This window comes from Theropithecus gelada, chromosome 20 (genome assembly GCF_003255815.1).
Source record: "Theropithecus gelada isolate Dixy chromosome 20, Tgel_1.0, whole genome shotgun sequence".
Lineage (NCBI taxonomy): Eukaryota > Metazoa > Chordata > Mammalia > Primates > Cercopithecidae > Theropithecus > Theropithecus gelada.
In genome coordinates, this window is record NC_037688.1 from 33,882,405 (window position 1) to 33,908,918 (window position 26,514).

General features: G+C 37.8%; 1 protein-coding gene across 1 annotated transcript in view; it reads left to right on the forward strand.

The window, feature by feature from the left end:
• CNTNAP4 (contactin associated protein like 4) overlaps positions 1 to 26,514 on the forward strand; it is a 292,160-nt gene that overhangs the window by 13,840 nt on the left and 251,806 nt on the right. Inside the window, exon 2 of the mRNA XM_025369727.1 lies at positions 24,659 to 24,769. Coding sequence (XP_025225512.1) covers positions 24,659 to 24,769 — 111 coding nt within the window. The remainder of the gene's footprint in view (positions 1 to 24,658; positions 24,770 to 26,514) is intronic.

Below are 26,514 nucleotides of genomic sequence, written 5' to 3' on the forward strand. Positions count from 1 at the left end.
TTTTACACATGGGAGGGGGGAGGAGGGGGGAGAGAGAGAGAGAGAGAGAGAGAGAGAGAGATATCTCTGGTGTCTCTTCCTCTTCTTATAAGGATGCCAGTCTTATTGGATTAGGGCCTCACCCTTACAACCTCATTTAAACATAATTGCCTCCAGTTATGGCCCTCTCTCTAAACAAAGTCACATTGGGGATTAGGGCTTTGATGTATTAATTGTGGAGGGGGGAACATAATTCAGTCCATAACAGGTGCTCTCACTGTTGCAACTGTCTAAACTTACGCTTTTTTTCAGTATTGGGGAACAAGTTTTGAAAGTTCAGCAGTAGATACATTGCTTTTGCAGATTAAAACTTAACAGCTGAGTGGAGTCATCCTGAAGTTGAATCCTGGTTCAATGCATTGCTAAGATCAATGGCGTGGCATACTCAACCATCAGCCACCACTGCCTGGTGGCCATGGGGATACCACTGTCTATCCCTTCTTTTTCTCTTTGCTTTTACCTGCACCTGGTGCTGTCTAGGTGCCTCTAGTACCCAAGAGTTTCTGATATCCCAACATTTCCGTATCAGTTATCAGAAGTATTATTTTATCCCCCTCCAAAGTACTTTCTTCTCTGTATGTTACCCAGCTCCAGTTGTGCTGTGATTCGCTCTGTGTGTTTCTCATATCCCCTCCTCAAAAGCTGATTGTGCAGTTTGTTTTATCTGGCACTTTCCCACTTCCTAATCAGTAAATCTCAGTGCACACAGCTCCTCCTTCTTCTTCCTGTGACACATTCTACGCTTAGTCAAAAACAAACAAATAAAACATAAATAAAACAAACAAACAATAATCTTTCTAGTAAGTTTTTAAAAGTCAGTTTAAAATTTATCATCTAATTTTAAATTTGTAGAATACCCTCCACGTATTGGGAACTGGGACAGATGCTTGCCATACATTATTTCAGTCAATCTTAGCACAGCATGTGTTCATGCCCAATGTTTTCTCATACGCATGTTTTCCCATCCTCTCCAGTGCATTTCTCTTGTGGCTAAGTAGCCTTTGGATTTATCTTTTCAAAGGTTTCATAGTAGCCCATCAAGTGGATATACTTTTATTTAAACATTCCTCCATTTTGAACTCATTGGTTGTCCATTGACTTATGTTTTGAATTCTCGCAGTCTATCAGCATCTGCTTGTAGTAGTCTATGGCTCCCTTAAGATTCTTGTATTTCTCTACTATAACAGTATCTTAAGCCGTTTGCAAATGTCAGTGTCATGAACTGTTCAATGTCATCGCACTTTGTCTTGCAAAAGTCCACATTTCTTTTGGAAGGAGAAACATAAGGTTACCGCTGTCTCCTTGCACCCCTCCCCTTCCTGCTCAAGAATTTATGGCACTTAAAGATAATTCTGTTTCTTTAAGCACTATCATTTGTTCAAACATGAACCTGCGGTGGTGGGTACAGACTGTCACGTATGACGGATCTCAGAAGTGCATCTGTCACCCTCCAGGAAACCCCTTCGCTCATCAATTGGTCTTGTCAGTTATAGGCACAGCTGTCTCTCCAGCCCTCAGCGGCATTACCAATCTTCCCTACATGTGTTGCTCTCTGGAGCTCGGTGCCTGTGGCTTCTGATGCGCTGCTGCAAATGCAGGTTTTTGGTTGTAACCATCAGCCTAGGGTCTTCTCCAGAAGCATGATTTACTATTTATGGGTAGGACCTCCTAACTGCTCTATCGTTCCTCTTTCCGTACTGATTTTGATTTCCTTCTGGCATCATAGAGTTTTCTGTCTTCCTTGTCAAAAATATCTTTTTCTGTCTTTTTGAGAAAAAAAAGATATCTTAAGAAAATAGACTCGGGTTTCTCAATACTTCTACTTTCTTCTTAGCAGGGACAGCAACCTATTTTTAATGAACACCAAAATGAAAAAGAAAACACTTCAGATTTAGAATTTTGAATGAGAGGTCTGTTTCCCTTGCTAAACCAGAACCAGTACTACTTAAGCCAGTCTCCTGGAGAGTGAATATGATTCTGTGTAATATCAAATATGCTTTCGAGTAGTGCTACTTATTCATTCCAGCCACTTTCAAAAAAGAAAAATATCAGAGACTTTCAGGCCACATTTTACCTCACTCTTTCTTTGACTATTAACCCCTATACACCTGTGTAGCCCAGCTCTCTTTATAGTTATGCCTGAAGCTCTTAATATTTCTTTTTTTCTTTTCTTTTCTTTTTTTTTTTTTTTTTTTGGAGCCTCACTCTGTTGCCAGGCTGGAGTGCAGTGGTGCAATCTCGGCTCACTGCAACCTCCACTGCCCGGATTTGAGTGATTCTTCTGCCTCAGCCTCCCGAGCGGCTGGGACTACAGGCATGTGCCACCACGCCCAGCTAATTTTTGTATGTTTAGTAGAGACGGGGTTTCACCATATTGGCCAGGATGGCCTTGATGACCTCGTGATCTGCTTTTTCACTACTCACAAGCATCTTTAAGCATTTACTCTATCAAACAAAGCAATGTGATCGCAATTTGAATAATATTTCAAAATAACAATGTTTATGAGCTGTTTTCTAGTTTTCTTCCTATCTACCTGTCTGTATGTTTTACACAAGTAACAAAATATTAATGGAAAGTAATTTCAGAGGAAATTAATTAATTTGTTCTGAAATGAGTTTCTTCTTAATTTGTATAATCAATTTTTAGGTGGATTTGAGTGACTGCACTTAAGGGATCACTTGACAAAGCATCTCTTCATAGTTGTATAGCTCTTTGCTTGGAACTGACTGGGATAATTGTTGAAAATAAAATAATTTAATCACGTTTCATATGCTAGGCAAAATATCAGTTGAAATAGTATGAGCAAATGGCTGATCTTAGAGTTGCAAATCGTTGCATCTAAGAACAAACTGTTTTTTTTTTAAATAAAGGATATAATTGATACCCATGACTGAATGTAGCATTTTTTAGTAGTGTGGTTTGAACTGAGAATTGTAGTTAGCCTCTCTCTTAATGTTCTACAGTCATTTCCTAAGCCATCCATTCTTCTCAGAGCAAGAGATGCAAACACAGAAGTCCCTGTCTGTCTCTCTAGTTGCCATTTTGGGACACTTCTTATTTCTAAGTGGACTCCCAATGTGATATACAGAAAATAAATTATCAGAGATTTTGGAGAGTGAGTAAGAAACCATCCACTCATTCAACTTCTGAAACAGCTACATGTGGGTTTCTTCTTCTAGTCAGGGTGGTGGGGTATGATGATAAATGTGTCACAATCCCTGATATTCAGGGACTCACAAGCAAATGGAGAAGATAAAAAGTAACTCTAATAAAAGGTGGACTGTGATCCATACTACACTTCAATATGGATTCCCGATCTAATACAATTCTGACTTATTTGGTAACCTGTGTGTTTCCTCTCATTTTTCTTAAAAATCAACAAATAACCAGTAATATCACTAGAGTTGATATCAGATGGGTTTTCATAGTTTTCACCTACCTATGAAGTGATAGATTAAAAATTTATCCCCAAGAATTACACTGGCTGATTATGTTTCATGCTAAATGTACTCTGTAATATCACGCTTTGGGACTCTGGTTATTTTTCCATTGATACTGATGATTCAGTGAATTATATCTAAGAAAGAAAGAAACTAAAAATGTTAAAAAAATTTCTTAGTAAAATATTTTTTACATTCCCTGGGTGGTTTTGGTTTCATACACTTATTTTCTCTGGGTTGGGCTGTTGTTCATTCAGTCTGTTAAAGTGTTCCGAACCATAGTAATGTCTACGACTTCTTGGGGTTTCACCTTACTCTGCTCATTTCATTCATTTATTCACTCAACAAATATTTAGTAAGCCTCCACAGTGTGGTACCTGTCATTACACATGCCTTCAGCATCAGTTGTCTTGAAATGTTATTATGGTCTGAATCAGTAAATTCTTGCTCGCAATTGAGAACAGAAGTTTCGACTCTCAGACACGCAGTGCTTTTGTGACCACATTTTATGCTGAAGGTTTTGCTTTTTCCTTAAAACAAAGTGTATTGTATTGTTTAAGGTGCTTATGGAGGGGGCCAGTGTTATTACAGGCAATGTGCTCAGAGGCTGTACTCTTATAGCTCACTCAGGCTTAAAGCTCAGCTTTGCCACTTCCTGGTTCTGTAGAAAAACAGCACAGTGTGTTAAGTGCAATGAGTGAGAGGTGTACACAATATCTGGAGTGGTCACAGGCAGAACATCAGGTGTGAGCAGTGGGAGTCAGTGAAAGGTGTTTACTGAAGGATGAATGGGACAGCCAGATGAGGAAAGAAGGTGGAAACACGTGCCCATCATAAGGAGGTCCACAAAAGCGTGGAGCCTTTGAATGCACCACGGTAGTGCAGAAGGACAAAAATGATCAGAAGTGGCCAGGTCGTGAGCAGTCCTGTAGGTAAAGCTAAGGACTAAGGTTCTTATCTAGAATCTTGATGGGTCATTTTATTATTATAAGTGTTATGTATGCACATATGTGTGACACTGATTAGATTTGCTTTTTATAAACTTAAAACTCTCAGGAGGGTGAAGGATGGGAATGATAATAAACAGGAAATGGAGTCTAACTTGAGTCCACAGAGACTAGATATTAAGCTGGTGAATGAACTCCTGTAAAAAGTGATAAGAGCTACAGAAAAACGGAGACAGTGACAATGCTAGTAAAGAACAGGCAACAACAAACTTGTTCCACATGAGCGTGTAGGACTGACAGCACGTCCATGGCTGTCGGAAAGTAGCGACACGTGAGAGCAAGGAGTGGCCAATTGAAGTTGGTGGGTTTTGCTTTTTATTGTCTTATAATAAATGTGTTTATATCTTCCTAAAGATGTACTATGCTTTTTGTATGTAGCTGCTTTTCTTCTGAATTATTTATTTATTTATTTATTTATTTATTTATTTATTTATTTTTTGAGACAGAGTCTTGCTCTGTCACCCAGGCTGGAGTGCAGTTGTGCAATCTTGGCTCACTGCAGCCTCTGCCTCCCGGGTTCCAGCGATTCTCCTGCCTCAACCTCCTGAGTAGACTAGCTGGGATTACAGACACGCGCCACCACGCCCGGCTACTGAATAAGAAATTTTAAGTGTGTTCATTTGTTGAAACTCTCTTCCTAAACTTCTCTACAAGGGATCATATTTAAAAACTTTTTTGAGATTGTGTGTGATTTGTATAATGCAATATTTGAGGACTATGCCATGGTAATGTATTGAGCACAATCTTTCTGAAATAAGGCTGATACAAAATATTTTCTAACATTATGTATTGTTGCATTTTAATGAAATCTTTTGCTTTTGACAAGAATAAGAATTTATCCTGAATTGAAGGTTTCATGGGTGATTCTTCCACAACACAGAGCACTATAATGTTTTCCTGCCCTCCATTCAAATACCTACCTCCACCCCACCCATTTGGCTTAAACAGTAAAGATTAAATACATCTGCCTTATGACAGAAGACTGAATTCCTATAGCTGATTTATTTCAATGCTTTGGGAAAGATACATTTAGGGCTTATGTATTTATCATTGGATGTGTAAAAAGAGAATTTGGTAAAATGATAAAATGGAAAAGCAGGCTTAAAATTTTACAATGTGTTCTTTGAGTTATATTCAATTTAATTAAACAAACATTTACCAAGTGCCTGCCATATTGAAGTATATTCTAGAAAACAGGCATAAGATATATAGATGCTGATCTCAAAATGGATGAAAGAGAGAGGCAGAGAGAGAGAAATAGAGATAGAGAGAGAGAGAGAAAAGAAAGAGAAATGGTACAGCTAATCATGATGGTACAAATTGTACTACTTTTGGAAATTCCACATCAATTGATTCCGTTTTTTGTTTGTTTTTATTTTTTTTTTTTTTTTTTTTTTTTTTGCTGTATCTAGGGTTTCAGCAGCCAAAGGTGAATGCTATTGAATTATTGACCATATTTGATACCCCAAGCATTGAGAAGAGCTGAAATAATTGCCCCTCCAGAGAGCTTTAATTCTCCAGTGTGTTCTGTAGCATTAAATCTTATGAGATTTAAAAATCTATGGCAGGAAACATTTGAGGCTTCCAGTTGCTCTCCATTGGCAACTGTTACATTTTTAAAATATGCCCCTGGACATATCCAGCCATGAAGAAAAACCCAGAAGGTTTTCACTCAACAAAGTTGTAAAATAGTAACCTTTAGTAATTTATAAGTGAACTCAAAAGATTTCTAAAACATAAGAGGAAAATCTCTTTTTCAAAAAGTGTTTTAGCATTTTGAACATCAGAATTGCAAGTACAACGAAACAAACAACTGGTCTTTAGAAAACTATTTTAATTGATGACACTGTTTAGCTAAATCTTCTTGGGCATTTAGATTTCATCATTTATAAAACACTATTATTCAATTTAATTTTGCTTAAAACCAACAAACATGTATTCAAAATCCTATTGGCTGGGAATTTGGATCCTACCACTATAAATTCCCCACATCACAAATTACTTGAGATGCTGAATGAACTCAAATAAAAGATAACTATTTATATTTATTTTTATTCAATCTTAATAATGTATTTAATTTATTATGTTGCAGCCCTAAAGAATTAAAAGGAGCTGTTTTTTCAAATGTGCATACTCTGAGTTGTGTTACAGTGAAAAATTAAATTCTTAGTACTGAGGAATAAGATGATAATTTTATTTGATTTACTTGACTTGACTTGATTATAATCTGTCGCTGAAATTTCCCCTGGGCTCATTGAAATATATGTTCTCAGGCTATGACATAATCTGTTATCTTTTAAATTTATCAACATTTACTATACAAAAAGAAGCCCAGAAGTTTATGATAGATAGATAACAATCTTTCACTTGGCTACTGGTTATATGCAAATCCTTCAGCATGCTGTTTCAGAATACTTTATCCAAGAACTTCAGATAACTTGCTCTCTTTAATTTTGTTTGGCATCTGCAACATTAAAAAATGTCTGTTAAAAACTTTTATTTTTTAATTATTCATACAATAAGACCTGATAAACCAGATACTAAATGAGAATCAGAAATAGTCTCAGCTTCTCCTTTTCCTCATCTACTCTTTATATCAAATGTATTTTTTTTTCTGATCACCCATAATCAGAAACCCGAAGAGACACTTCTGTTTTTCTGCTGTCTTCACCTGTTTCTTCACATAGTCACAGATTACTGCAGCTGCCTCTTTAGTGTACGTACATCTTCCCCATCCCTTTTGTTCTACTGCCACAGTCTTTCAAACTACACAGCTGAGCACACGTTTTTAATGTTTTATTAATTACTGTGCAAGAGTCTTACACAGGGTGCCATAAAGACAAGGAGGACACTTAAGCCCGAGGAGGTTAGCCAGTAGGTCTTCATCTGGAGGCCATTCCAAGGTGATAATCTCAGTGAACCCAAATAGAACTGTGTGTTTAATCAAAATGTAATAGTCAAGTTTAACTAAAATGCAATAAGCAAAATGTAATTTTCCTGGAGCAGCCATATGAAGGGTTGATTGGGTGGGAGAAAGTAGAATTGAACGTGAGTTTAGAATTAACACTTTAGGTTTTACGAATGGCAATTAGATTCTTTGGATTACCCCATTCATTGTGTGTGTGTGGGTGAGGTAAGGGGGCTGTGCTGAGAAGCAGCCAGAGTCTCAGTTCTAGGGTCCACCCAAGTGGAAGAATTCATTAGAATCTGAAATTAAAGCAGAAAGTCAAGAAGTGGAGTGAACACACCCTTAAAGTAGTGGGGTGGCTGCAGCCATATAGAGCTCTCCAAGGGCTCAATTGCCTGCAGGGGTGCTGGCCAACTGGACTGCAGATCCTCTCCCAGACCATATTCTTATCAACGGGCACATTTCCTGAGACGCTCAGTCTCTTTCTTTTTAAGCCATGGAGTGGAGCAAAGCAATATGTGGGTGGTGGACGTTTAATACCAATAGTGAGTTGGGTAAGGGCAGGTAGGGCAGAAATGATTTAAGTGTGGTTTGTAGTAAATCAGTTCCTCTTTACTGATTGTGACTTGATGTTCTCTGGGACCTGGTAGGGACCTCTAACTTCCTTCATTACAACTTCTTATCATCTTCAAGAAGTTAAGGTAACTTTTTGCAGGTGACATCTGGAATATCACTGATGTACTTTTAAAGGAATCTCACTTTTAAAGAGAATATGTTCCACTATTGCTTATAAGCAGGTGTCTTCCCTATCCCACATCATGTCCACATAGGACAATGTCCTCAAATACTTGGTGAAATAACTAGTTCAAGCAATAAAATGGGAGAGCTGTGCTGTTGGACACAGGGAAGGGAACATCACACATCGGGGCCTGTCGGGGGGTGGGGGGCTAGGGGAGGGAGAGCATTAGGAGAAATACCTAATGTAGATGACGGGTTGATAGGTGCAGCAAACCACCATGGCACGTGTATACCTATGTAACAAACCTGCACGTTTTGCACATGTATCCCAGAACTTAAAGTATAATACAAAATAATAAATTAAAAGCAAAGATGTTGAATGGCAAATAAATGAGCCCAAAGTCATCAGCAAGAAATTAAAATTCTCTGACCTTCAATTTCTCATATAGAAAATAAATATAATATCTTTCTCACAAGGTTGTAGTAAAGATTTAACATGGCTGAGATATAACATGCAATACACATAACTATTATTAACATTTTTCTCTAGAGGGCTCCAGTTAAAACATTGGCACATTGGCAAGCATCAATTTATTTTATTCATGTCTTCATTGATAAACGTGAAATCAATTTGCAGTACATTAGACAGTATAACATATGTCAGGGAAGTACCTGGATGTCAAGGAAGGGGTATCTTTTATAAAAGAGTGCCCTAGGTGATGAACAAGTACATACTTGGTCAGTTCAACAGTATTTTACAGGAACTAACATGGAGATTATAACTTACAGACATAAAAACAAAGAAAAACTATACCATAGTCCTCATAATTCCAGGAAATTGTGGGTAAGAGTAGTGTATACAAAATTAACACACACAAAAATAACATTTTTGAATGAGACTGTTGATCTTTGTCTTTTACTATGGGGATGATCAATTTTTAAACAGCTATCTTGAAAAACAAAATGACAAATGGTGGCTACTTGTAATACCATCATTATATTAATAGCTCCAAGGGTTATTTTCAACTAATGATTTTAAGTTCTAAAATCCAAAAACAAAAATTCAAACAGCATTTTTTAAAAAATTGTGTTTGAGGCCAAAAGTGGTTCATGGTGGGATATGCAAATGAATTGAATTGAAACAGGTGTTTTCTATTTTAAAATAATTTATGATGTAATTCAAGGCATAGTACATAATATCTAAGATAATATTAACAATTAATATAGTGGTATTTGCAAACAATACGTGAACTCATGTGTACTGAAAGACCTGGAAGTACATGAGTTACCAGTACTTGGTTTGGTAATGAAGAAATGTTATCAGGACTTTGGGAGGGTTACAATTGTTGCTGGCCTGGTCAAGGTCTGTTCTGCTTGCATGCAGTAAATCAATCACTGTGATAAACGTTTTGCAAAAGAGAGAAGATTTATTGGCAAGGTCTCCAAGTGAGGAGGTGGGAGAACAGCTCTCAAATCCGCCTCCCTGAAGATGAAGCTTAGGGATGTTTGTGGGTTAAGGAAGTGGCATGATCTAAGGCATGGGGAAGGTGATTAGCAGTGGGGAAAAATGAAGTGACAGGTTTTTTGTGCACAGGAATAGTTAGAGTTCATGGCATTTCGTAGGACATATATACAGAAAATGGTGGCGTTAGCATGTTCTGTGGGTGGAGTTTTGGCTCTCTGACATCAAAAAGCCACCTCTCGGGCACTTGTACAGGCCCTGTTGGAAGGCCAGTGGTCTCTACTGGTTTGAACTGAACAGCAGCTGGCCCAAGTTTCTGAGAAACAATTGAAGCGACATGGTGACCTAGGAATTACCATGGTGACCTGGAATGATATCCATGTATAAAGTAGCCAGAGAAGATAAAATTTCAGCTTCAGTGGCGAGGCCTTCAGCTACCATGGCCTTCAGCTTCATAGAAAAAGGAAAAACATAAAACCAAGACCAAAAAGTGACAAAGAGCAAGCAGGGTAAGGAGATCTGATAAAATTAACCCCTCACTTCACAATAGATTTGAAAAGAGCTGAAGGACCTAGAAATATGAAGGATCAATCCTATGATCTCATCTAAGGCTTGGGACTCTCTCCAAGCTCACGTTAATTAGCAGAATTTCCTTGGAGCTGATCCTCCATTTATGGGCTTGCTGTCAATCAAGGACCATCCTTGGATCCTAGAGGCTGTCCACCGTTTCCTGACAGGTGGCCCTTTCTACAACACGGTGATTTTTTCTCCTTCCAGGCCTATAAGATAAATTTCACCCATGCTTCTTATCTCTTTGACTTTTTGTGTCTCTGACCTTTAGACCTTTTGAAGGTCTCCCCTGATTAGGTCAGCCCACTCAGGATAATACCCCTTTTAGGTAACTAAATTAAGGACCTCAATTAATTACATCTGCAAGGTTAGTTTTACTACATAACATAAGCACAGGACTGATATCCCATCATATTCACAAATTCTGCCTGCACTCACTGGGAGGGGATTATACTAGGCCTATACAGGGGGCTGAAATCTTGGAGACCATTTTAGAATTCTGTCCACTGAGGGGCTCATACACCTGGCTCTCTCTCTAGATGGGAGGGCTCTATGCCACGATGCTGCATGTGTTTAGGGAGATCAGGAGCTGGGAACATTTGAGTGTCCTTGTAATAGTGATGGGTCTCTCGTAGGGGGTGGAGTCTTGTTGGAAACGGAAAGATTCCAAAGCTGAGAACAGCTATCCGTTCTTCTGCATTGAGCTAATGCACACCTACTCTGCCAGCTTTTAGCCAAGCTTCTAAAACAGTGGAAATGAACCTCTGAGACCAGCCAAGCTTGTTCTTTGCTTGATTATGAAATCAAACACAATAATCTTAGCTAATGAAATGGAAATATTCTCCATCTAATCTCATGTTATTGCTCAGAGAAGCTTATTGTTTCTAGTTGACTTGATTTTTTTTTCCCTTAGTGGGAAACAGCTATTTATTAAACTAGCTTTATGGACTCTCCTATTAAAATGCATTTATCTGCAGCAAAATTCCTTATCACTAGGAAACATTTCAGCCTTCATCTTTAAGTGTGATACTTTGAAATACAAATAACAACTCTTAAAATAATTTAGTAATAAAATGGAGCATTTGTTCAGTGATGTTGAAATATCATCTAATATGACTAGAATAAGAATTGAATTGAGGCTTACTCAATTTTCCCTCCAGGAATCAGAGTCGAAACCATGGCAATTTCAGGTTGAAAATATCAGTAATGGAAGCAGCATATACTTAGGAGGACATTGTTGCTGTACCTTCATGGACATGTGGTTTAGTTGGCACAGTGTGAATTTCTAACTATATCATCAAAGGTGTCCAAATAAAGAGATGCCCGTGTTCTCTGAATTCCTTTCTTTCTTAATAAATTGTGGCTGTTTGATTTCTGCATCATGTGCAGTTTAAAATTCTGCTTTTCTGGAGAAAATGAAACAAACAACTCTGAAGCTCAAGAGATGTGAAGAAAACTATGGGCTTTTGGAACATTAAAAATTATTTCATAATGAGCAAACAATGCATCATAAGGGCAATTTTACTTTCTTTTTAGGTAATTCAGTAAAGTCCCCCTTTTTTGTAGAGGGAAGGATAACCATGTGGTTAGGAATGTTGAATACCGTTCTCTCTCTTTCTCCTTCTTAAGGAGTAATTCTTTTTTTTTTTTTTTTTTTTTTTGAGGCGGAGTCTCGCTCTGTCACCCAGGCTGGAGTGCAGTGGCGCGATCTCGGCTCACTGCAAGCTCCGCCTCCCGGGTTCACGCCATTCTCCTGCCTCAGCCTCCCGAGTAGCTGGGACTACAGGCGCCGCCACCACGCCCGGCTAATTTTTTGTATTTTTAGTAGAGACGGGGTTTCACCGGGTTAGCCAGGATGGTCTCGATCTCCTGACCTCGTGATCCGCCCGTCTCGGCCTCCCAAAGTGCTGGGATTACAGGCTTGAGCCACCGCGCCCGGCCAGGAGTAATTCTTATAAGATTTTGTAAGCGATATCTAGTTAACTTTTATTCAGTTGACTTTTATTCAGTTTCAACTTTGGAATTTATAATGAACGCTTAAAGCAGCAATCATGAACACTTACATTGTACTTTTTATACACCAGGTACCAAGTACTCTTTATCGGCTGACTCATTTCATTCTCAGAAGTCCCTGTTTTGTTTGGTATGTACCATCATTATCCCCATTTAGAGATAGGAAAGGCAATTTAAATAAAATGCCTAAGATCATGTAGTACTTGGCAGAGGCAGAACTTGAACCCACAGAGGATGGTTTCAAGAGCTACACTTGTAATCACTATGCTACACAATATTCTTGCTTCAGTGCAAGGTGACAGGTAACCTGATATTGATCTTCCAGTCACTTTCATCTCAGCAAGTAGAGACCCAGACCACCACAGAAGTGCCATAATAGAAGCCTGTTCAAGTTAAGGAAGAATTTCCCGGTAGGATGGGAGGGTTGAGGGCTCTCAACAGATGTCAGAGGAAAGGGGGCACTATGGCTGAGCCTGGAGCATCCCTAAGGGCTGAAAAAGGAGGGAAGAACATTTCTCAGCTTTGTGCATTGAAGGGAGGATTGGGATAATACTCCAAGTGACTTTGGGAGGGATCCAGTTTTATCTACCTCAAAATAAAATTATATATGTGGACTCCATTGTTAAATGGCTCACTCAAAATATGAGATCTCATCACTAAAGCAATATATGTGTGTCACAACATCCACCTTCAAAACTGCTTTTGACCCATCAGTTGGCAATATTTTGAGGCACAAAATCTGAAAAAAAAATTATTTGTTTGGTTCTGCAATTACAGTTTGGCAACAGTGGTAAGCAGAAATGTGGTCCCCTGCGGATGTCCATATCTTAATCCCTAAAATCATACAGTTTGTAACCTTTAAGATAGACTTTTTTACTCAACCTCATTTCTTGGGGATTCATCCAAGTTGTATTGTGTATCAGTAGTCTGTTCATTTTTATTGCTGAGTAGTATTTAGTGATATGTATGTAGCAGTTTGTTTAATCACTCACCTGTTGAAGTGAGGATGGACTGCTATGAACATTTGTGTACAGGTTTTTGTGTGAATATAAGTTTTTATTTTTCCGGAATAAATGCCTAAATGCAATTGCTGGGTCATATGAAAATTGCACATTTAGTTTTATAAGAAATTGCTAAATTGCTTTCCTCTAAATTTGTGAATTGATTTTCATGTATTTGAGAAAAGTGATCACATAGTTATTTCAATTTTCTCTATGTCTATGACAATTTCCTGGTTTAATTCTCATTTTGTATACTTATACTTTCTCCGTAAGAACAAGTAGTGGGGTTTTTTTTGTTTATAATTTGTTGTCTTTTTTGTTTTGAAGAACTAGATCTTAGATTCATTGATTTTGTTGGTATTGTGTTTTCTAACTGATTAACTGGCATTTTTTAAACTAATTCCTTCCCCCTGCTTTCCTGATGTTTATTTCATTGTTTTTTTCTAAGTTGAGTGCTAAGTAATTTATTTTCATTGCCCATTTTTAATAAATAAATTACTTAAGGCTTTTGAATTTAAGTCTATAAATTGCTCATCCTTAATTTAGCACTATTACTGAGAACAGGGACTGACCTGACCAAGGGAAGTGGGTTAACTTGGCTTAGCAGTGGGGGAAGGAACAGGGTGTCCAGAGCCTGGCAGCCTGGCAAGAGCCACCATTCTTTTTTTTTTTGCTTTAATTCAACTTTTATTTAGATACAGGGGGTATATGTGTAGGTTTGCTACATGAGTATATTCTACCCAGGTAGTGAGCATAGCACCCAACAGGTAGTTTTTCAACCCATGGTCCCCTCCCTTTCTCCCACTCAAGTAGTCTGCAGTATCAACTGTTCCCATGTTTATGTCCATGTGTGCTCAATGTTTAGTTCCCACTGATAAGTGAGAACACATTATAATTGGTTTTCTCTTCCTGCATTAATTTACTTAAGGTTATGGCTTCCAGATTTATCCATGTTGCTGTGAAAGACATGATTTTATCCTTTTTCATGGCTGTGTAGTATTCCATGGTGTATATGTATCACAGTTTGTTTATCTAGTCCACCATTGGTGGGCACCTCGATTGATTCCACATCTTTGCTGTTGTGAACAGTATGGTGATGAACATATGAGTGTATGTGTCTTTTTGGTATAAAGGTCTATTCTCCTTTGCATATATACTCAGTAATGAGATTGCTGGATCAAATAGTAGCTCCGTTTTAAGTTCTTTGAGAAATATCTAAACTGCTTTCCACAATGGCGGAACCCATCCTTCTTTTTTGAGATGGAGTCTCACTCTGTCTCCCAGGCTGGAGTGCAGTGGCATGTTCTCGACTCACTGCAAACTCTGCCTCCTGGAACCCATCCTTCTTAATAAGGTTATAGACTTTCATTTAGAAGCAGTTAGTTGGTTTTGATCTTTTTCTGAAGATGTCTTTCTTATTGTTTTCCACTGTGTATCAACAGTGGGCCCTTAACGTCCAGGGTCAAATATGCCCTTTTCTGACTTCCCAATCTCTACGAAAACAAATACAATCCTAAGTGAATGCAGTAAAACATGATGGGCTCCTACACTCTGAAACTGTGAGTATTTAGGTGTACTGGTTATAGAAAGCAAAATGTTGAAAGCATAAAGTGAAAAATCTAAGTGGTGCTCAAGTCAGAGGATTTGAACGTGAGATGTTACAGGCAGGAGTCAAGATGATTCGCATACCTCCAGTGGCCAGTACTTGATACGAAGATTTTGTTTCCACAATTCTAAATCAGTTTATCATACTGACTAATTTTTGAGGTGGTGCATTAAAGACAGGCATATGAAAAATCTCTGATGAGAACACACTTTTCTTTGCTTAATGGTATTGGGAAGTAAAAGAAGAAAGGGGATGGATTATTTTGAGTACCTACTCTGTACTTTTAAAATGTTATGTATGGTATAACATGAAGTTCTCGCAGTTCTGTTGTGAAGGGGATATTTTTTATCTGCACTTTACAGGTAGAGGTACATCAGGTTGAAGCAGTACGTATCAGACCTCGGGAGGTACCAGAGCAAGAATTTGAGGACTGGCCTCTCTGAATCCAGAGCCCATGTTTTCGTAATGCTTAAATAGATCACTAACAAAGAGACAAACGTTTGATTACAATACATGGTAAAACACACAGCCATAGCCTAACAATAACAAAAATACTTCGTTGAATAATACAAAAAGCATGAGCAAAATGAAAAGTGAACATAAAAACAGAAAAAGCATCTGAAACAAATATGTTTGGCCAACAATGTGTATAATATTGTAATTAATTTAAATTATGTTTCCAGGTGGGAAAACAGAGGATAATGACAGACAATTTGCAGGTATTGAGAATGGATAACAACATATGGAAAATATTGTTTGACCGCATTCATCAAAGCAACGATACAAATATGCAACTACTACAATTTGTTCACTTAGTAAATCAGCAAACCTAGCTGAGGTGTGTGTGATGAAATGGAGACTAAATTGATATTATCATTGTGGGAAAAGTGCAAATATGTTTCAGCATCTTTGGATATATTTTTTAAAATAACTTTTGATCCTCTAATTCTCCTATCTATTTTAAATGCATATATATATATACACACCAAACTCCAGAAATGCTTACCCCATGAAGATATTTTTTTCACTATTCCTGATATCAAATTATGTGACATGGTGTCACTTAAGGCCAAATTATCTGTCAATAAAAGTCTGTAATGTGTGCAGATTTCTAGATCACTGATGCTCTCTTTACTTTCTAAAAAATTGTTATTTCTTCTACCCCTTCACCTTTGATTGGTCTCTTTGTCCTAATATCTGGACTTTAAATAGTTGCTATTAAACCTCCAAAATCAATCAGCCCCTGGCTGTGCTGTCATTAAAAGTTAACTGCCTTCCCATTAATCCATTAATTGTGAAGATTAATTGGAAAAGCTATTCGAACTCAGGCTATAACTTGGAGCATGTAAGCCAGTGTTTGCCTCCAAATGAAAAGCTTAGCTCAATAACATCACAGAGAATTAACAATTATATATATAATCTACTCATGGCTCCTATAGGAGAAAATGCATAGAAATTTATAGGCTCCTGTCTAAATGAATTACTTGATAACTAGAAAATTATCCCTGTCTTTAGTTTAGCTCTGGGAAAACGTACTGATAAATAGTTACTTGTTTTAAATTGCAGCAACATGTTTTTTTTTTTTTTTTTTTTGATTTAAGCCAACAACTGACAGAATTAGAAGCTCATGCTTGTGTTATTTCAAATATCTAAAACCAGGATTCTCAAGTAAATGTTAATTTTCATGTCAATGTCAAATTAGTACTTAGAGAAGCTAAAGAATTGCATAGTAGTCTACACTCATGGCATTTAATTGAGTTGAAATATCATTTTAGGTAATGATGAGAGGATGAGAGATGCCAGGATTGGCTCATATATTGTCACCTATGCTTAGAAAAATTATATTTTATTCAATCCTAGGTGTATTGTCAGTTCTCCCTAAACTTATTCTTTTTCTCATCAGAATGTGATGGTGCAGTAGCTTCGTCCATACACCGTCAGACACCATGGCTACTACATAGGGAGAAAGGGCTGTGGTGTGACACCACAAAAGTTCCTTCAGTCCTTCGGGCTGTGTTCCTTCCCAGTCCCATGAAACAGTATGGAAAGCGTAAAGACATTTTGAAAGGAACAACACTCTCCACTGGATAGAAATTAATCTGCAACTGTATTTCAGTGGTTTCCAAACCAGCATGGTTCTGGTTGTGGGACACAATCAAGGGAAATTTTAAATCTCCCCGAGGTGATGCTGCCAGGCAATTAGGATGAATCACTGAAGAGGCACACTGCAGACATGCGACAACCCTGCAGCCTGGAGCTGATCCATATAATTTTATTTTTATTTTTAATTTTATTTTAGAGATGGGGTCTTGCTCTATGGTCCAGGCTGGCATGCAGTGGTGTGATCATAGCTCAGGGCAGCCTCAAACTCCTGGGCTTAAGAGATCCTCCTGCCTCAGCCACCTGAGTAGCTAGGATGCCAGGCTATTTTTTTTTTTTTTTTAGAGATGGGTCTTGACATCATGCTTAGGCTGATCTTGAACTCTTGGCCTCAAGGATCTTCCCAACTTGGCCTTGAAAGTGCTGGGATTAAAAGCATGAGCGATCACACCTGGCCTATAATACTTTATACCAGGTGGCTGATTCTGCTTTTTAAACATACTTGTGTCTTCTGGGTGCTTAAAATGGACTTTGGTGGCTCTTTTTTGGTGCTGAGGGTAGACTGTACAGCTGCAGCTGTCGGATGAGATGGCAGAGCTGGGGAGAGCTCCATGGTATGGTGATAAATGATGCCCACCCAGAGGAAATCAAGCAGAGGCTGTTTATTTAGGGTTTGCTGCAGTAAGGTGGTTGGCCACCAGTATTTGAGTTTGGCAGAGACCCAAAAGCAGACAGAGGAGAGGAAAGCTTTACAGTGGAGTAAAGGGACAGGCTCAGGTACGCCCTGGTTGGAGGCCTTGGCTAGGGGAAGCTGTAGGCAGACTGGCCAGAAGTGGGGCATCCTATGGGATCAGTTAATGGTATACATTTGGCTTTCTCTGTACTTAGCAGAAGTTTCTAAATATCTCCTAAACACATTCAGCCAGTTCTAAATTGGAAACAAGGGCAAAAATGAGGGAAGCTTAAATGATTAAGTCCTGGCTATTTGGGGCTGATATGGTTTGGCTGTGTCCCCATTCAAATCTCAGCTTGAATTGTGTTTCCCAGAATTCCCTCGCGTTGTGGGAGGGATCCAGGTGGGGGTAATTGAATCACGGGGGGGGGGGGGGGGGGGGGGCTGGTCTTTCCCGTGCTTTTCTCCTGATAGTCAGCAAGTCTCTTGAGAGCTGATGGGTTTATCAGGGGTTTCCACTTTTACTTCTTCCGTATGTTCTTTTGCTGCCGCCGTGATTCTGAGGCGTCCCCGGCCACGGGGAACTGTCAGTTCAGTCAAACCTCTTTTCCTTCCCTGTCTCAGGTATGTGTTTATCAGCAGCGTGAAAACGGACTCATACAGGGGCCAATTGCTACAGGAGTTATTATTTGGCTTCTTGGACTGGTTGCTTCAGACAGAAGTCTGGCTTCGTCCCTGTAGATAGTAGGTTGGTTTCCTGGGCTGGTTGCTACAGGTTCTGTTTTTTGCATGTAGACTGGCCATTTCCCATTTGTGCATTCAGTCTCTCCCTGGGCAGGAAACAGAGGTACATCAGGTACTGGGTTGTGCGTCATGCCAGGGCGAGGAGACAAGACTCCACCTGGAATCCTGAAACGAACCTGAAATTTGTAGCAGTAGCCCAGACTGGGTTTACGGTTAGGGAACAATATCATTGCCAAAATTTCTGGAAATCTTGACTTATAAATAATAATTTTTGATATATGCAAATGTAATTCCAAACTTTCTTAAATATGTTGATGATTTCCAATTTTAACTGGATGGAAATGTTAATATAGATTGGAATAAAATATTTTGTTCAAGAAAATAGATTTTTTGAAGGGAAGGCCATTCCTTAATCCTGACTCTGTCAATGGACTTATTTGGGGTAGGTCCAAATAAACTGTTTTCTGATAGGAACGAGACTGCGATCTTTCCAAAGCTTTCTGATAAAAGGTCTCACCCCTACCTCTGGTGGGTGAGGATTTTTGATGATTTAAACTATGTTTGCTACCTAGTCTATCTTTTCTAGTCTATTCTTCAATGCATATTTTTATGGGACATATGATTCATTAGCAGGCATGCAACTAATTTTGGCATGTCTTGCAAATAACCGAGAAGATGACTACTCAGTGGCAACTAAGCTGACTACTACTGAAAATCAGCCATATAAATATATTTTTTTCTTTTTTTTTTTTTTTTGACAAGTGTATTTTAGGTCACCAGTACTTGTTTCGACAAAGTACTGGCTCAGAATAGAAGATCCGGCACCATGTTGCCTGAGTTTAAATACACTTTCTACCACCTATTAGTCATGGGTCCTTAGGTAAATTGTTTAATTTACCTAATTTAATTATTTAATAATTATTTAATTCTTGTGCTCTTTTTTCCTCAAGTGTCCTTAGAGTTAATAATATGAAATATATTGGGTGTTTGTCAGGATCAAATGAGTTAATGCATGTAAAGCCCTGAGAACGTAGCACCTAATAATATATACCTATTATCTTAGTACAGGTAGTATTACACACAGGTTAAGAAAATGGAATTACTTTTATCAAAAACTGAACAGCTTTTATTTGCTTATGAGAATTATGCATTAAAGCCCTTTGTAAAATAAAATTTTCATTAATCGAGCTATATTAAAATATTTTCAGTATACCTTGCATCAGTAAAGATGCAAGCTATATTGAAGGAGGCTATTGAGTTTTTGTGTATATACAATCTGCCAGAGATCTAATTTACCATTGATGTTGTAATGACAATGTTAAGTTTTTCTGTCATGTAGAGTAAATAGTGACTTTTCTGAGATGTTGAACAGATAGCCGTAGACTTGTGTGTGTATGGTGTATGTGTATGAAAATGACTCAGCATACTTTTTTCTAATGTAGATATTCTAACAGAATTTATTAAAACATATTGTAGATGTAACTAGTGTATATAAATTTTTTAAAGAAAAGACTAAAGCTATAGTTTCACTGTTTGCAACTGTTATCAAGGTTAATGTGGAAATTCTAATATGACTGAGAAAAGTCAAATAAAATGTAATACAGTTTTGGATAAGCATGGACTAATGAGAGTGATGTTCATTTCTTCTCTAACTGAAGAAAACAATGATGAACTCAAAGTACCCAGCTGCATTTTCAATTGTACAACCTTCCATGAAATGTTTGGTTACTCTATTACTAAATTTCACTAGTGAATGGAGACTTCCATCCTGTACCCCTTTTTACCAAGAATCTTGCCGTGGCTCAGCAGTAAAGGGACCAGGATGATAAGCCAATCTGATATAGCACTTAATTTTTTAAAAATGCAATTATGTTTTAGGCTGAAATAGTTAAAATGTTATTTCCGGTTTGAAAAGCCCCTGCTTAAATGCCTGTATACCCACGTGCACTGAATAATCTTTATTTGCATCTGAAAATTAGCTGAAAATTAGAGCTAATAATCATTGGAAGTTCTAGCTGAGAGATTACTCCAGGAGAAGACTAGTTTGCTGAGTTGTGTTACCAGATTGTAGAATAGTGTTTCTCAACCTTGGCACTTACTGACATTTGGGACCAGGCCATTCTTTGTGGTAGAAGGCTACCCTGTGCTTTGTCTAATGTTTAACAGCAACCCTGGACTCAACCCAGTAGATGCCAGAAGTATCCTCTCTTAGTTGTGATGACGAAGGTGTCTTCAGATATTGCTAATGTTTACTGGAAGTGGGGAGCAGGAGGGCAAAATTATCTCTGGTTAAGAACCTCTGGAATTTGAATGTGGTCCTTAGCTTTTCTAGTCTAGATCCTGTGTTTTGTTGGTGCAGTCAGAGAAAGCTGGTTTTCTGGAATTAAACTCAGGAGACTTACGCTTAATCTAGAATTCCAATTTATTATGTAGAGAAAAATATCATGTTCACTCCAGACTGATTATTACTCTTTGAGGTTCCCTTCCTCTCTTGCCAAGACTATTGAAGATCAAATGGGAATAAATAGCCTGGCAAACCTGGAACTGGAGTACACACTCCTTGAGAGAGAATCTATTCATGCTATTATGGTGTCTGATGGAATTCCTACGCTTCAAACCTAAAGAAATAATAATTATAGTCATGGTATTCTTACATGGTGGATTCTGGCCCCCGACTCGTGTTACCCATATGGTTCTACCACAATGAGAAGAGCAAATTAATAGAACTGTGTTCAATGATCTCATCTGTAAGAGAATAACATTAATATATCAACAAAGAGGGGGAAAGATTAGTTACTGTGTGTGGCAAGATTATAACTTCCTAGCACAGAGTGCTCTCTTAATGTGTCTTAGTTATTATTAGTTCTGTAAGAATAACTACAATATATCATCGTTAAATAAACATACAACAGATTGTAGGGGCAGGTATATGCTCACGGTAAAGAATAATAAGGCCATGTAACCACCAAGGTCAGCAACCAAAACTTGACCAAATATCACAAGCCCCCTGTGTGCCCTTCCGTTTTCCATATTACATGTCTTTCTCCCCACAAATGGAAGAAGTACCCCTTCTTTTGTTTTAATTCTGCTCTTTTAAAGCTAGAGGTAGAACAATATTGATTCTTAATTTATAGTTGGCAAAAACAAATGAACAATAAATATACGTTCCCTAGAGTGATTGCACCGGAGAGGCATTACATCCAAAACATCAACCTGAATCTACATAATTGATTGTGAATTGTAATTAAACACCCTTTTCACATTTATACCCACAAGCTGAAAATGATTTTAAAAATTCCTAGTTCTAGTAAACACACACCCATATATGAGCCCTCCTTCCATATATGGAATGCACTCACTTGTGTGCGTAAACATACATGCCATAGTTTCCACAGCATACTAAAACATTTTTGTTGTTGCCTGTAATTGGCAATAATCAGAATTTCCTTCACCCCTCCATGGTGGTATATTCTACACTCTTTATTCTTGAATTACAACTGGATTGGCGGGCGTTAGTACTTAAGGTAGTCAATAGACATGCAGGAGCTGTCTGTTGTAATGGTGAAAGAATTTAAGGTAAGAGTAAGAAAAAGTAGACTTTGAATGAAATTGAGACAATCTTGAAAAGTAAAATGCTACCTCAGGTAAGTTCTTGGGAAAGGCATTCAAGAACAAATTAGGTTCAGGTATAATAAACTTAATAAAATTTCAGGTGAATCTAGATAATTTTAGATTTATTTTATTTACATTAAATCACCATTAATTAAAACATTTGGGACAGTAACCCTGTATAATTTTCAATTACAGAATGTATATGTTAAAAACTAAATGGGAGAGAATATTTTTCTGATTAGAGCAAAAATGGGAACAACTTAAGAGTGTAATATAAAAGGCAAATGCTTTAAAGATGACATCGAATGAGGAATTGGCTGAATAAATTAAACATGTACGGATTTCATGATACACATGAGATTATTCTTATGCTTTCCCTCGTTCTTTGTGCTTTATCTTTTAATATTAGAAGCAATATATGTGATACACATAAAAGGGTAGATAGATGATAAATATGTATGCACATTAATATGTATATATACATATTGATACATATGTAAATGTATGTGCGTGTGTATGTTATATATTTTATATGAAATATAATTAGAAGCCTATGACTATGCCACTATTACCACAAAGGGGTCCCAATCCAGACCCCAAGAAAGGGTTCTTGGATCTTGCACAAGAAAGAATTCAGGATGAGTCAGCAATGCAAAGCAAAAGCAGGTTTATTAAGAAAGTAAAGTGGTGAAAGTTCAGCAACTCCATAGACAAGAGTAGGGCATTCCTGAAAGTAAGAGGAATAATGCGTCCACGCTTGGTACAAATACTTGTGTGTGTGTGTGTGTGTGTGTATTTATATAGGATTAGAAAAGATCGTAGGGAGATGAGCTCTGCTACAAGGGTTCGTGATAAAGGATTAATTTTCTTAATTACTATATTTTGCAAGGATCAACTAATATCTTTAAAGCAAAATTAGGAATGCTTTTGTTCTCAAGATACTGGGATATCAGGACACGCCTAAGTCTGGGTCTGTTTAGTAAACATTATCAATCTGTTCCCTTAACTCTAAGCGTCTAGAGGCTAGGAATCCCTAACTTTCTGGAAATGCAGCCCAGCAAGTCTCAGCCTCATTTCCCTGGCCCTCACTCAAGATGGAGTCACTCTGGTTCTAACACCTCTGACACCACCTACCCCCAAATGAGAGCATTCCATCACATTAAAACTGTATACATGTATGTTGATTCCGCTTTTCTCTCAAGGTAGCCCAGATCCTGAGTTTTGTAACTTTCATTTCTTTTTGTAAAAGTAGTTTTTTAAACTCATATATGTCTCTAAACAACATACAGTATTACTTAGCTTTGCTTTTTAAGATTTTCAAAACTATCAACATATTATATATTATTTTATAACTAGTTTTTCTCAAAAATGTCACTTCTAAGATTCAACTATTCTATTTCGTGGTGGTGTTTCTTTTACTGGTGTATATTATTCTATTGTGAAAAGCACTCTGTTTTATTTGTTCTTTGGCCATTGGATATCTTTTTGTCAATTTTTTTTTTTTTTTTTTGCTATTATGAGCAACGTTGCTAGAAATCATACATGTCTCCTGGTGCACAAATGCAAGCTCCTCTGAGTACTTTTTTATTTTCAGGGACACAAAATTACTGGTATTTGTATATCACCTTTGGGTAAAAAGACAAAAATTCCTTGAGACCGAGGGTTCATCATAGGAGGAGCTACGTATATTAAAGGAACTGGTGGAACACAGGGTGTGGGAAAGTTCAGATATACAACTAATGAAAAGTGGTTTTTATTAAAGTGGTTGCTCAAGTTTATACTCCCACGAGCAATGTGTCAGAGCTTCTCTTGGCCTACATTTTGCCAGTCTAATGTTCGTAAATTAGTATCCTTTCATAGTCCCAGTTTACATCTCTTTTTGCTGAGAAGTTTGAGGATGAATTTATATAGGATCTGTGCTGTGAAGTCTGTTTTTTGAGACAGAGTCTTACTGTGTCACCCAGGCTGGAGTGCAGTGGTGTGATCTTGGCTCACTGCAACCTCCGCTTCTCGGGTTGAAGCGATTCTCCTGCCTCAGCCTCCCTAGCAGCTGAGATTACAGGCATGTGCCACTACACCCTGCTAATTTTTTATTTCTAGTAGAGATGGGGTTTCACCATGTGGGCCAGGCTTGTCTTGAACTCCTGACCTCAAGTAATCTGCCTGCCTCAGCCTCCCAAAGTGCTGGGACTACAGGTGTGAGCCACCACACCAGGCTGTGCTGTGAAGTCTGATCGTGCCTTGTGTTATTTTTGTTAATGTGTGTCATGATTTAAAGGTGGTTTTTGTTTTACTTTATTTTGTATTTTATTTTCCTTTATTTGGAATACTAATTGTATACTAGGTTATAGGTTTTTCAAGTACTTTCTCCATTTTGTGATTTTTCTTTTTAATTTCTTTACAGTGTCTTTTGGAAACCTTAAGTATTTAATTTTCATACAGCTAAATTTGCGAATCTTTTATAATGAGGTATAACCCTTTCTACCTTAAGATATTATTTTATTATATAATTTTATGATTTTAAAAATATTTTCATAGTCTCCTGTCTTCAGGTTCTTTTTCTTTTCTCACTGAACTTACTAGACTTCTAGTAGAATAGCCCCTATAAGTAGTAGGCATATGTTTAGAGATCTTAGATCTTAGTTTTTGATGTTGTTGTTTTACTTGTTTGTTGTTTTGTCTGTTGATTCCACAAAAGCCATCAGCACTATCTAACCCCAATGTGGCGTTGTTCCTCCTGGCAGATGACTGTGATGATCCTCTTGTGTCTGCCTTGCCTCAGGCATCCTTCAGCAGTTCTTCCGAGCTCTCCAGCAGTCATGGTCCTGGATTCGCAAGGCTGAATAGAAGAGATGGTGAGTCTGCTTTTCTCCTCTGACTGGCCCATCTCACTAGTGTTTCATTATCTTTGCATAAAATCATTATGAATGATATATTGTAAAAGTAAATTTCTGAATAAGCAAATGGTTAAAACTCATGAGATGTATATGACATCTAGCTTCTGTTATGGAATGTGAAAGAGACACATCATATATTACAGAGAGCTGAGTTCCTTCAATCTGACGAGCTTTTTATATATCTTACAAAATATTTTCTACAATAATATGCAATCCTTATGGGCACATTAGGGATGAAAACTTAATTGGCCTTCAGTTTCAAGTTAAGTAATTTTCGAAAATGCTAATTATTTAAAAATAACGATCCCCCAGTGTTTTGGATTCTCAGTGCGGTTGATTTTCTTATCAGTTGAAGAATAGGAACATAAGATTTTCGTGGTCCTTTAGGAGTACTCAGCCAGGTGTGGCGGTTCATGCGTATAACGCCAACACTTTAGGAGGCTGAGGTGGGAAGATCACTTGAGGTCAGGAGTTCGAGACCAGCCTGGGCAACACAGCCAGACCTTGTCTCTACAAAATAATAAAAAAATAAATTCACCTGTGGTGTATGCCTGTAGTCCCAGCTATGGCTGAAGCAGGAGGATCACTGAACCCAGCAGTTGGAGACTACAGTGAGCTATGATTGTGCCACTGAACTAGCGCCTAGGTGACAGAGTGAGACCCTGTCTCAAAGACACTTGAATATGTTAAAAGGAAACTAGAGATAATTAAATGGCACCTTGCTGTAGAAATAAGACAGAATTTCAAAAACACTGTGTACTTAGAGGATCACTGTGATCACGCTTGGCAATGCTAATACAGAAAACATTTTAACAATCATAAAAAACGGACAACAACATCATGCATTATTAAAACCGTGTTTCTCCCATTTATTATCCTCTTTCTCTCATGCCAACATCAGTCAGTCACTTCTAATTTTACTCTTTGATGTTATCCTTAATATGTGCTTAATGCTTGAGCACATTGAACATTGGACATGACAAATAGGTAAATGTGTGTGTGTGTGTGTGTGTGTGTATTTTGTCATCTGGCATACATGATATATATCACACATAGTTCTCATTACAATCTAGATATAACACTTTAACATGATTTTAAGCTTAAGTTTAAAGATTTCATTTCATATTATTGGAGATACCCACTTTTGTGTGCTTCTGAATGTGAAGATGTCAATGGAGAGTGAGAACTGAGATCCTTCTATCAAATGGGAAATTGGGGGGGTGCTTGAATGTATTTGAGTGGATAATGCTAGCCTGTTCCTTTTGAGTGACTTGCAGTGAGAGTTATTGGTCACACAGGACTGTCTCTTCCTCTTGGCAATTCGGAGTCCCTGACCAATCTGTGGACTTTCCTAGCCTCTCTGATGGCCATTCCAGACCTTGTACCTATGGACCCACCAGCAGGAATGCTGTTATTGCAATGCTAATCCTGGAATAGGGTCTCCATCCTGGGCTTCTTTATAAAGAAAAGCAGAGTTTGACATTTACCACCACTTCATCTGAGTCATAAAAGCTTTACAGAATGTGGGCCAGTGAAAGGAACACAACGTTTTAATTTACCTGTTTATCTTGATTACCTTTGTTGAGGTTCAATACATCACAAAAATGTATGTTATTAATTAGATCAAATCATATTTTTCATTAATTTATATACTCATCAGGAGTCTCCATCAGTGGGACTCATTTTCGTTCTTAATTCATTTC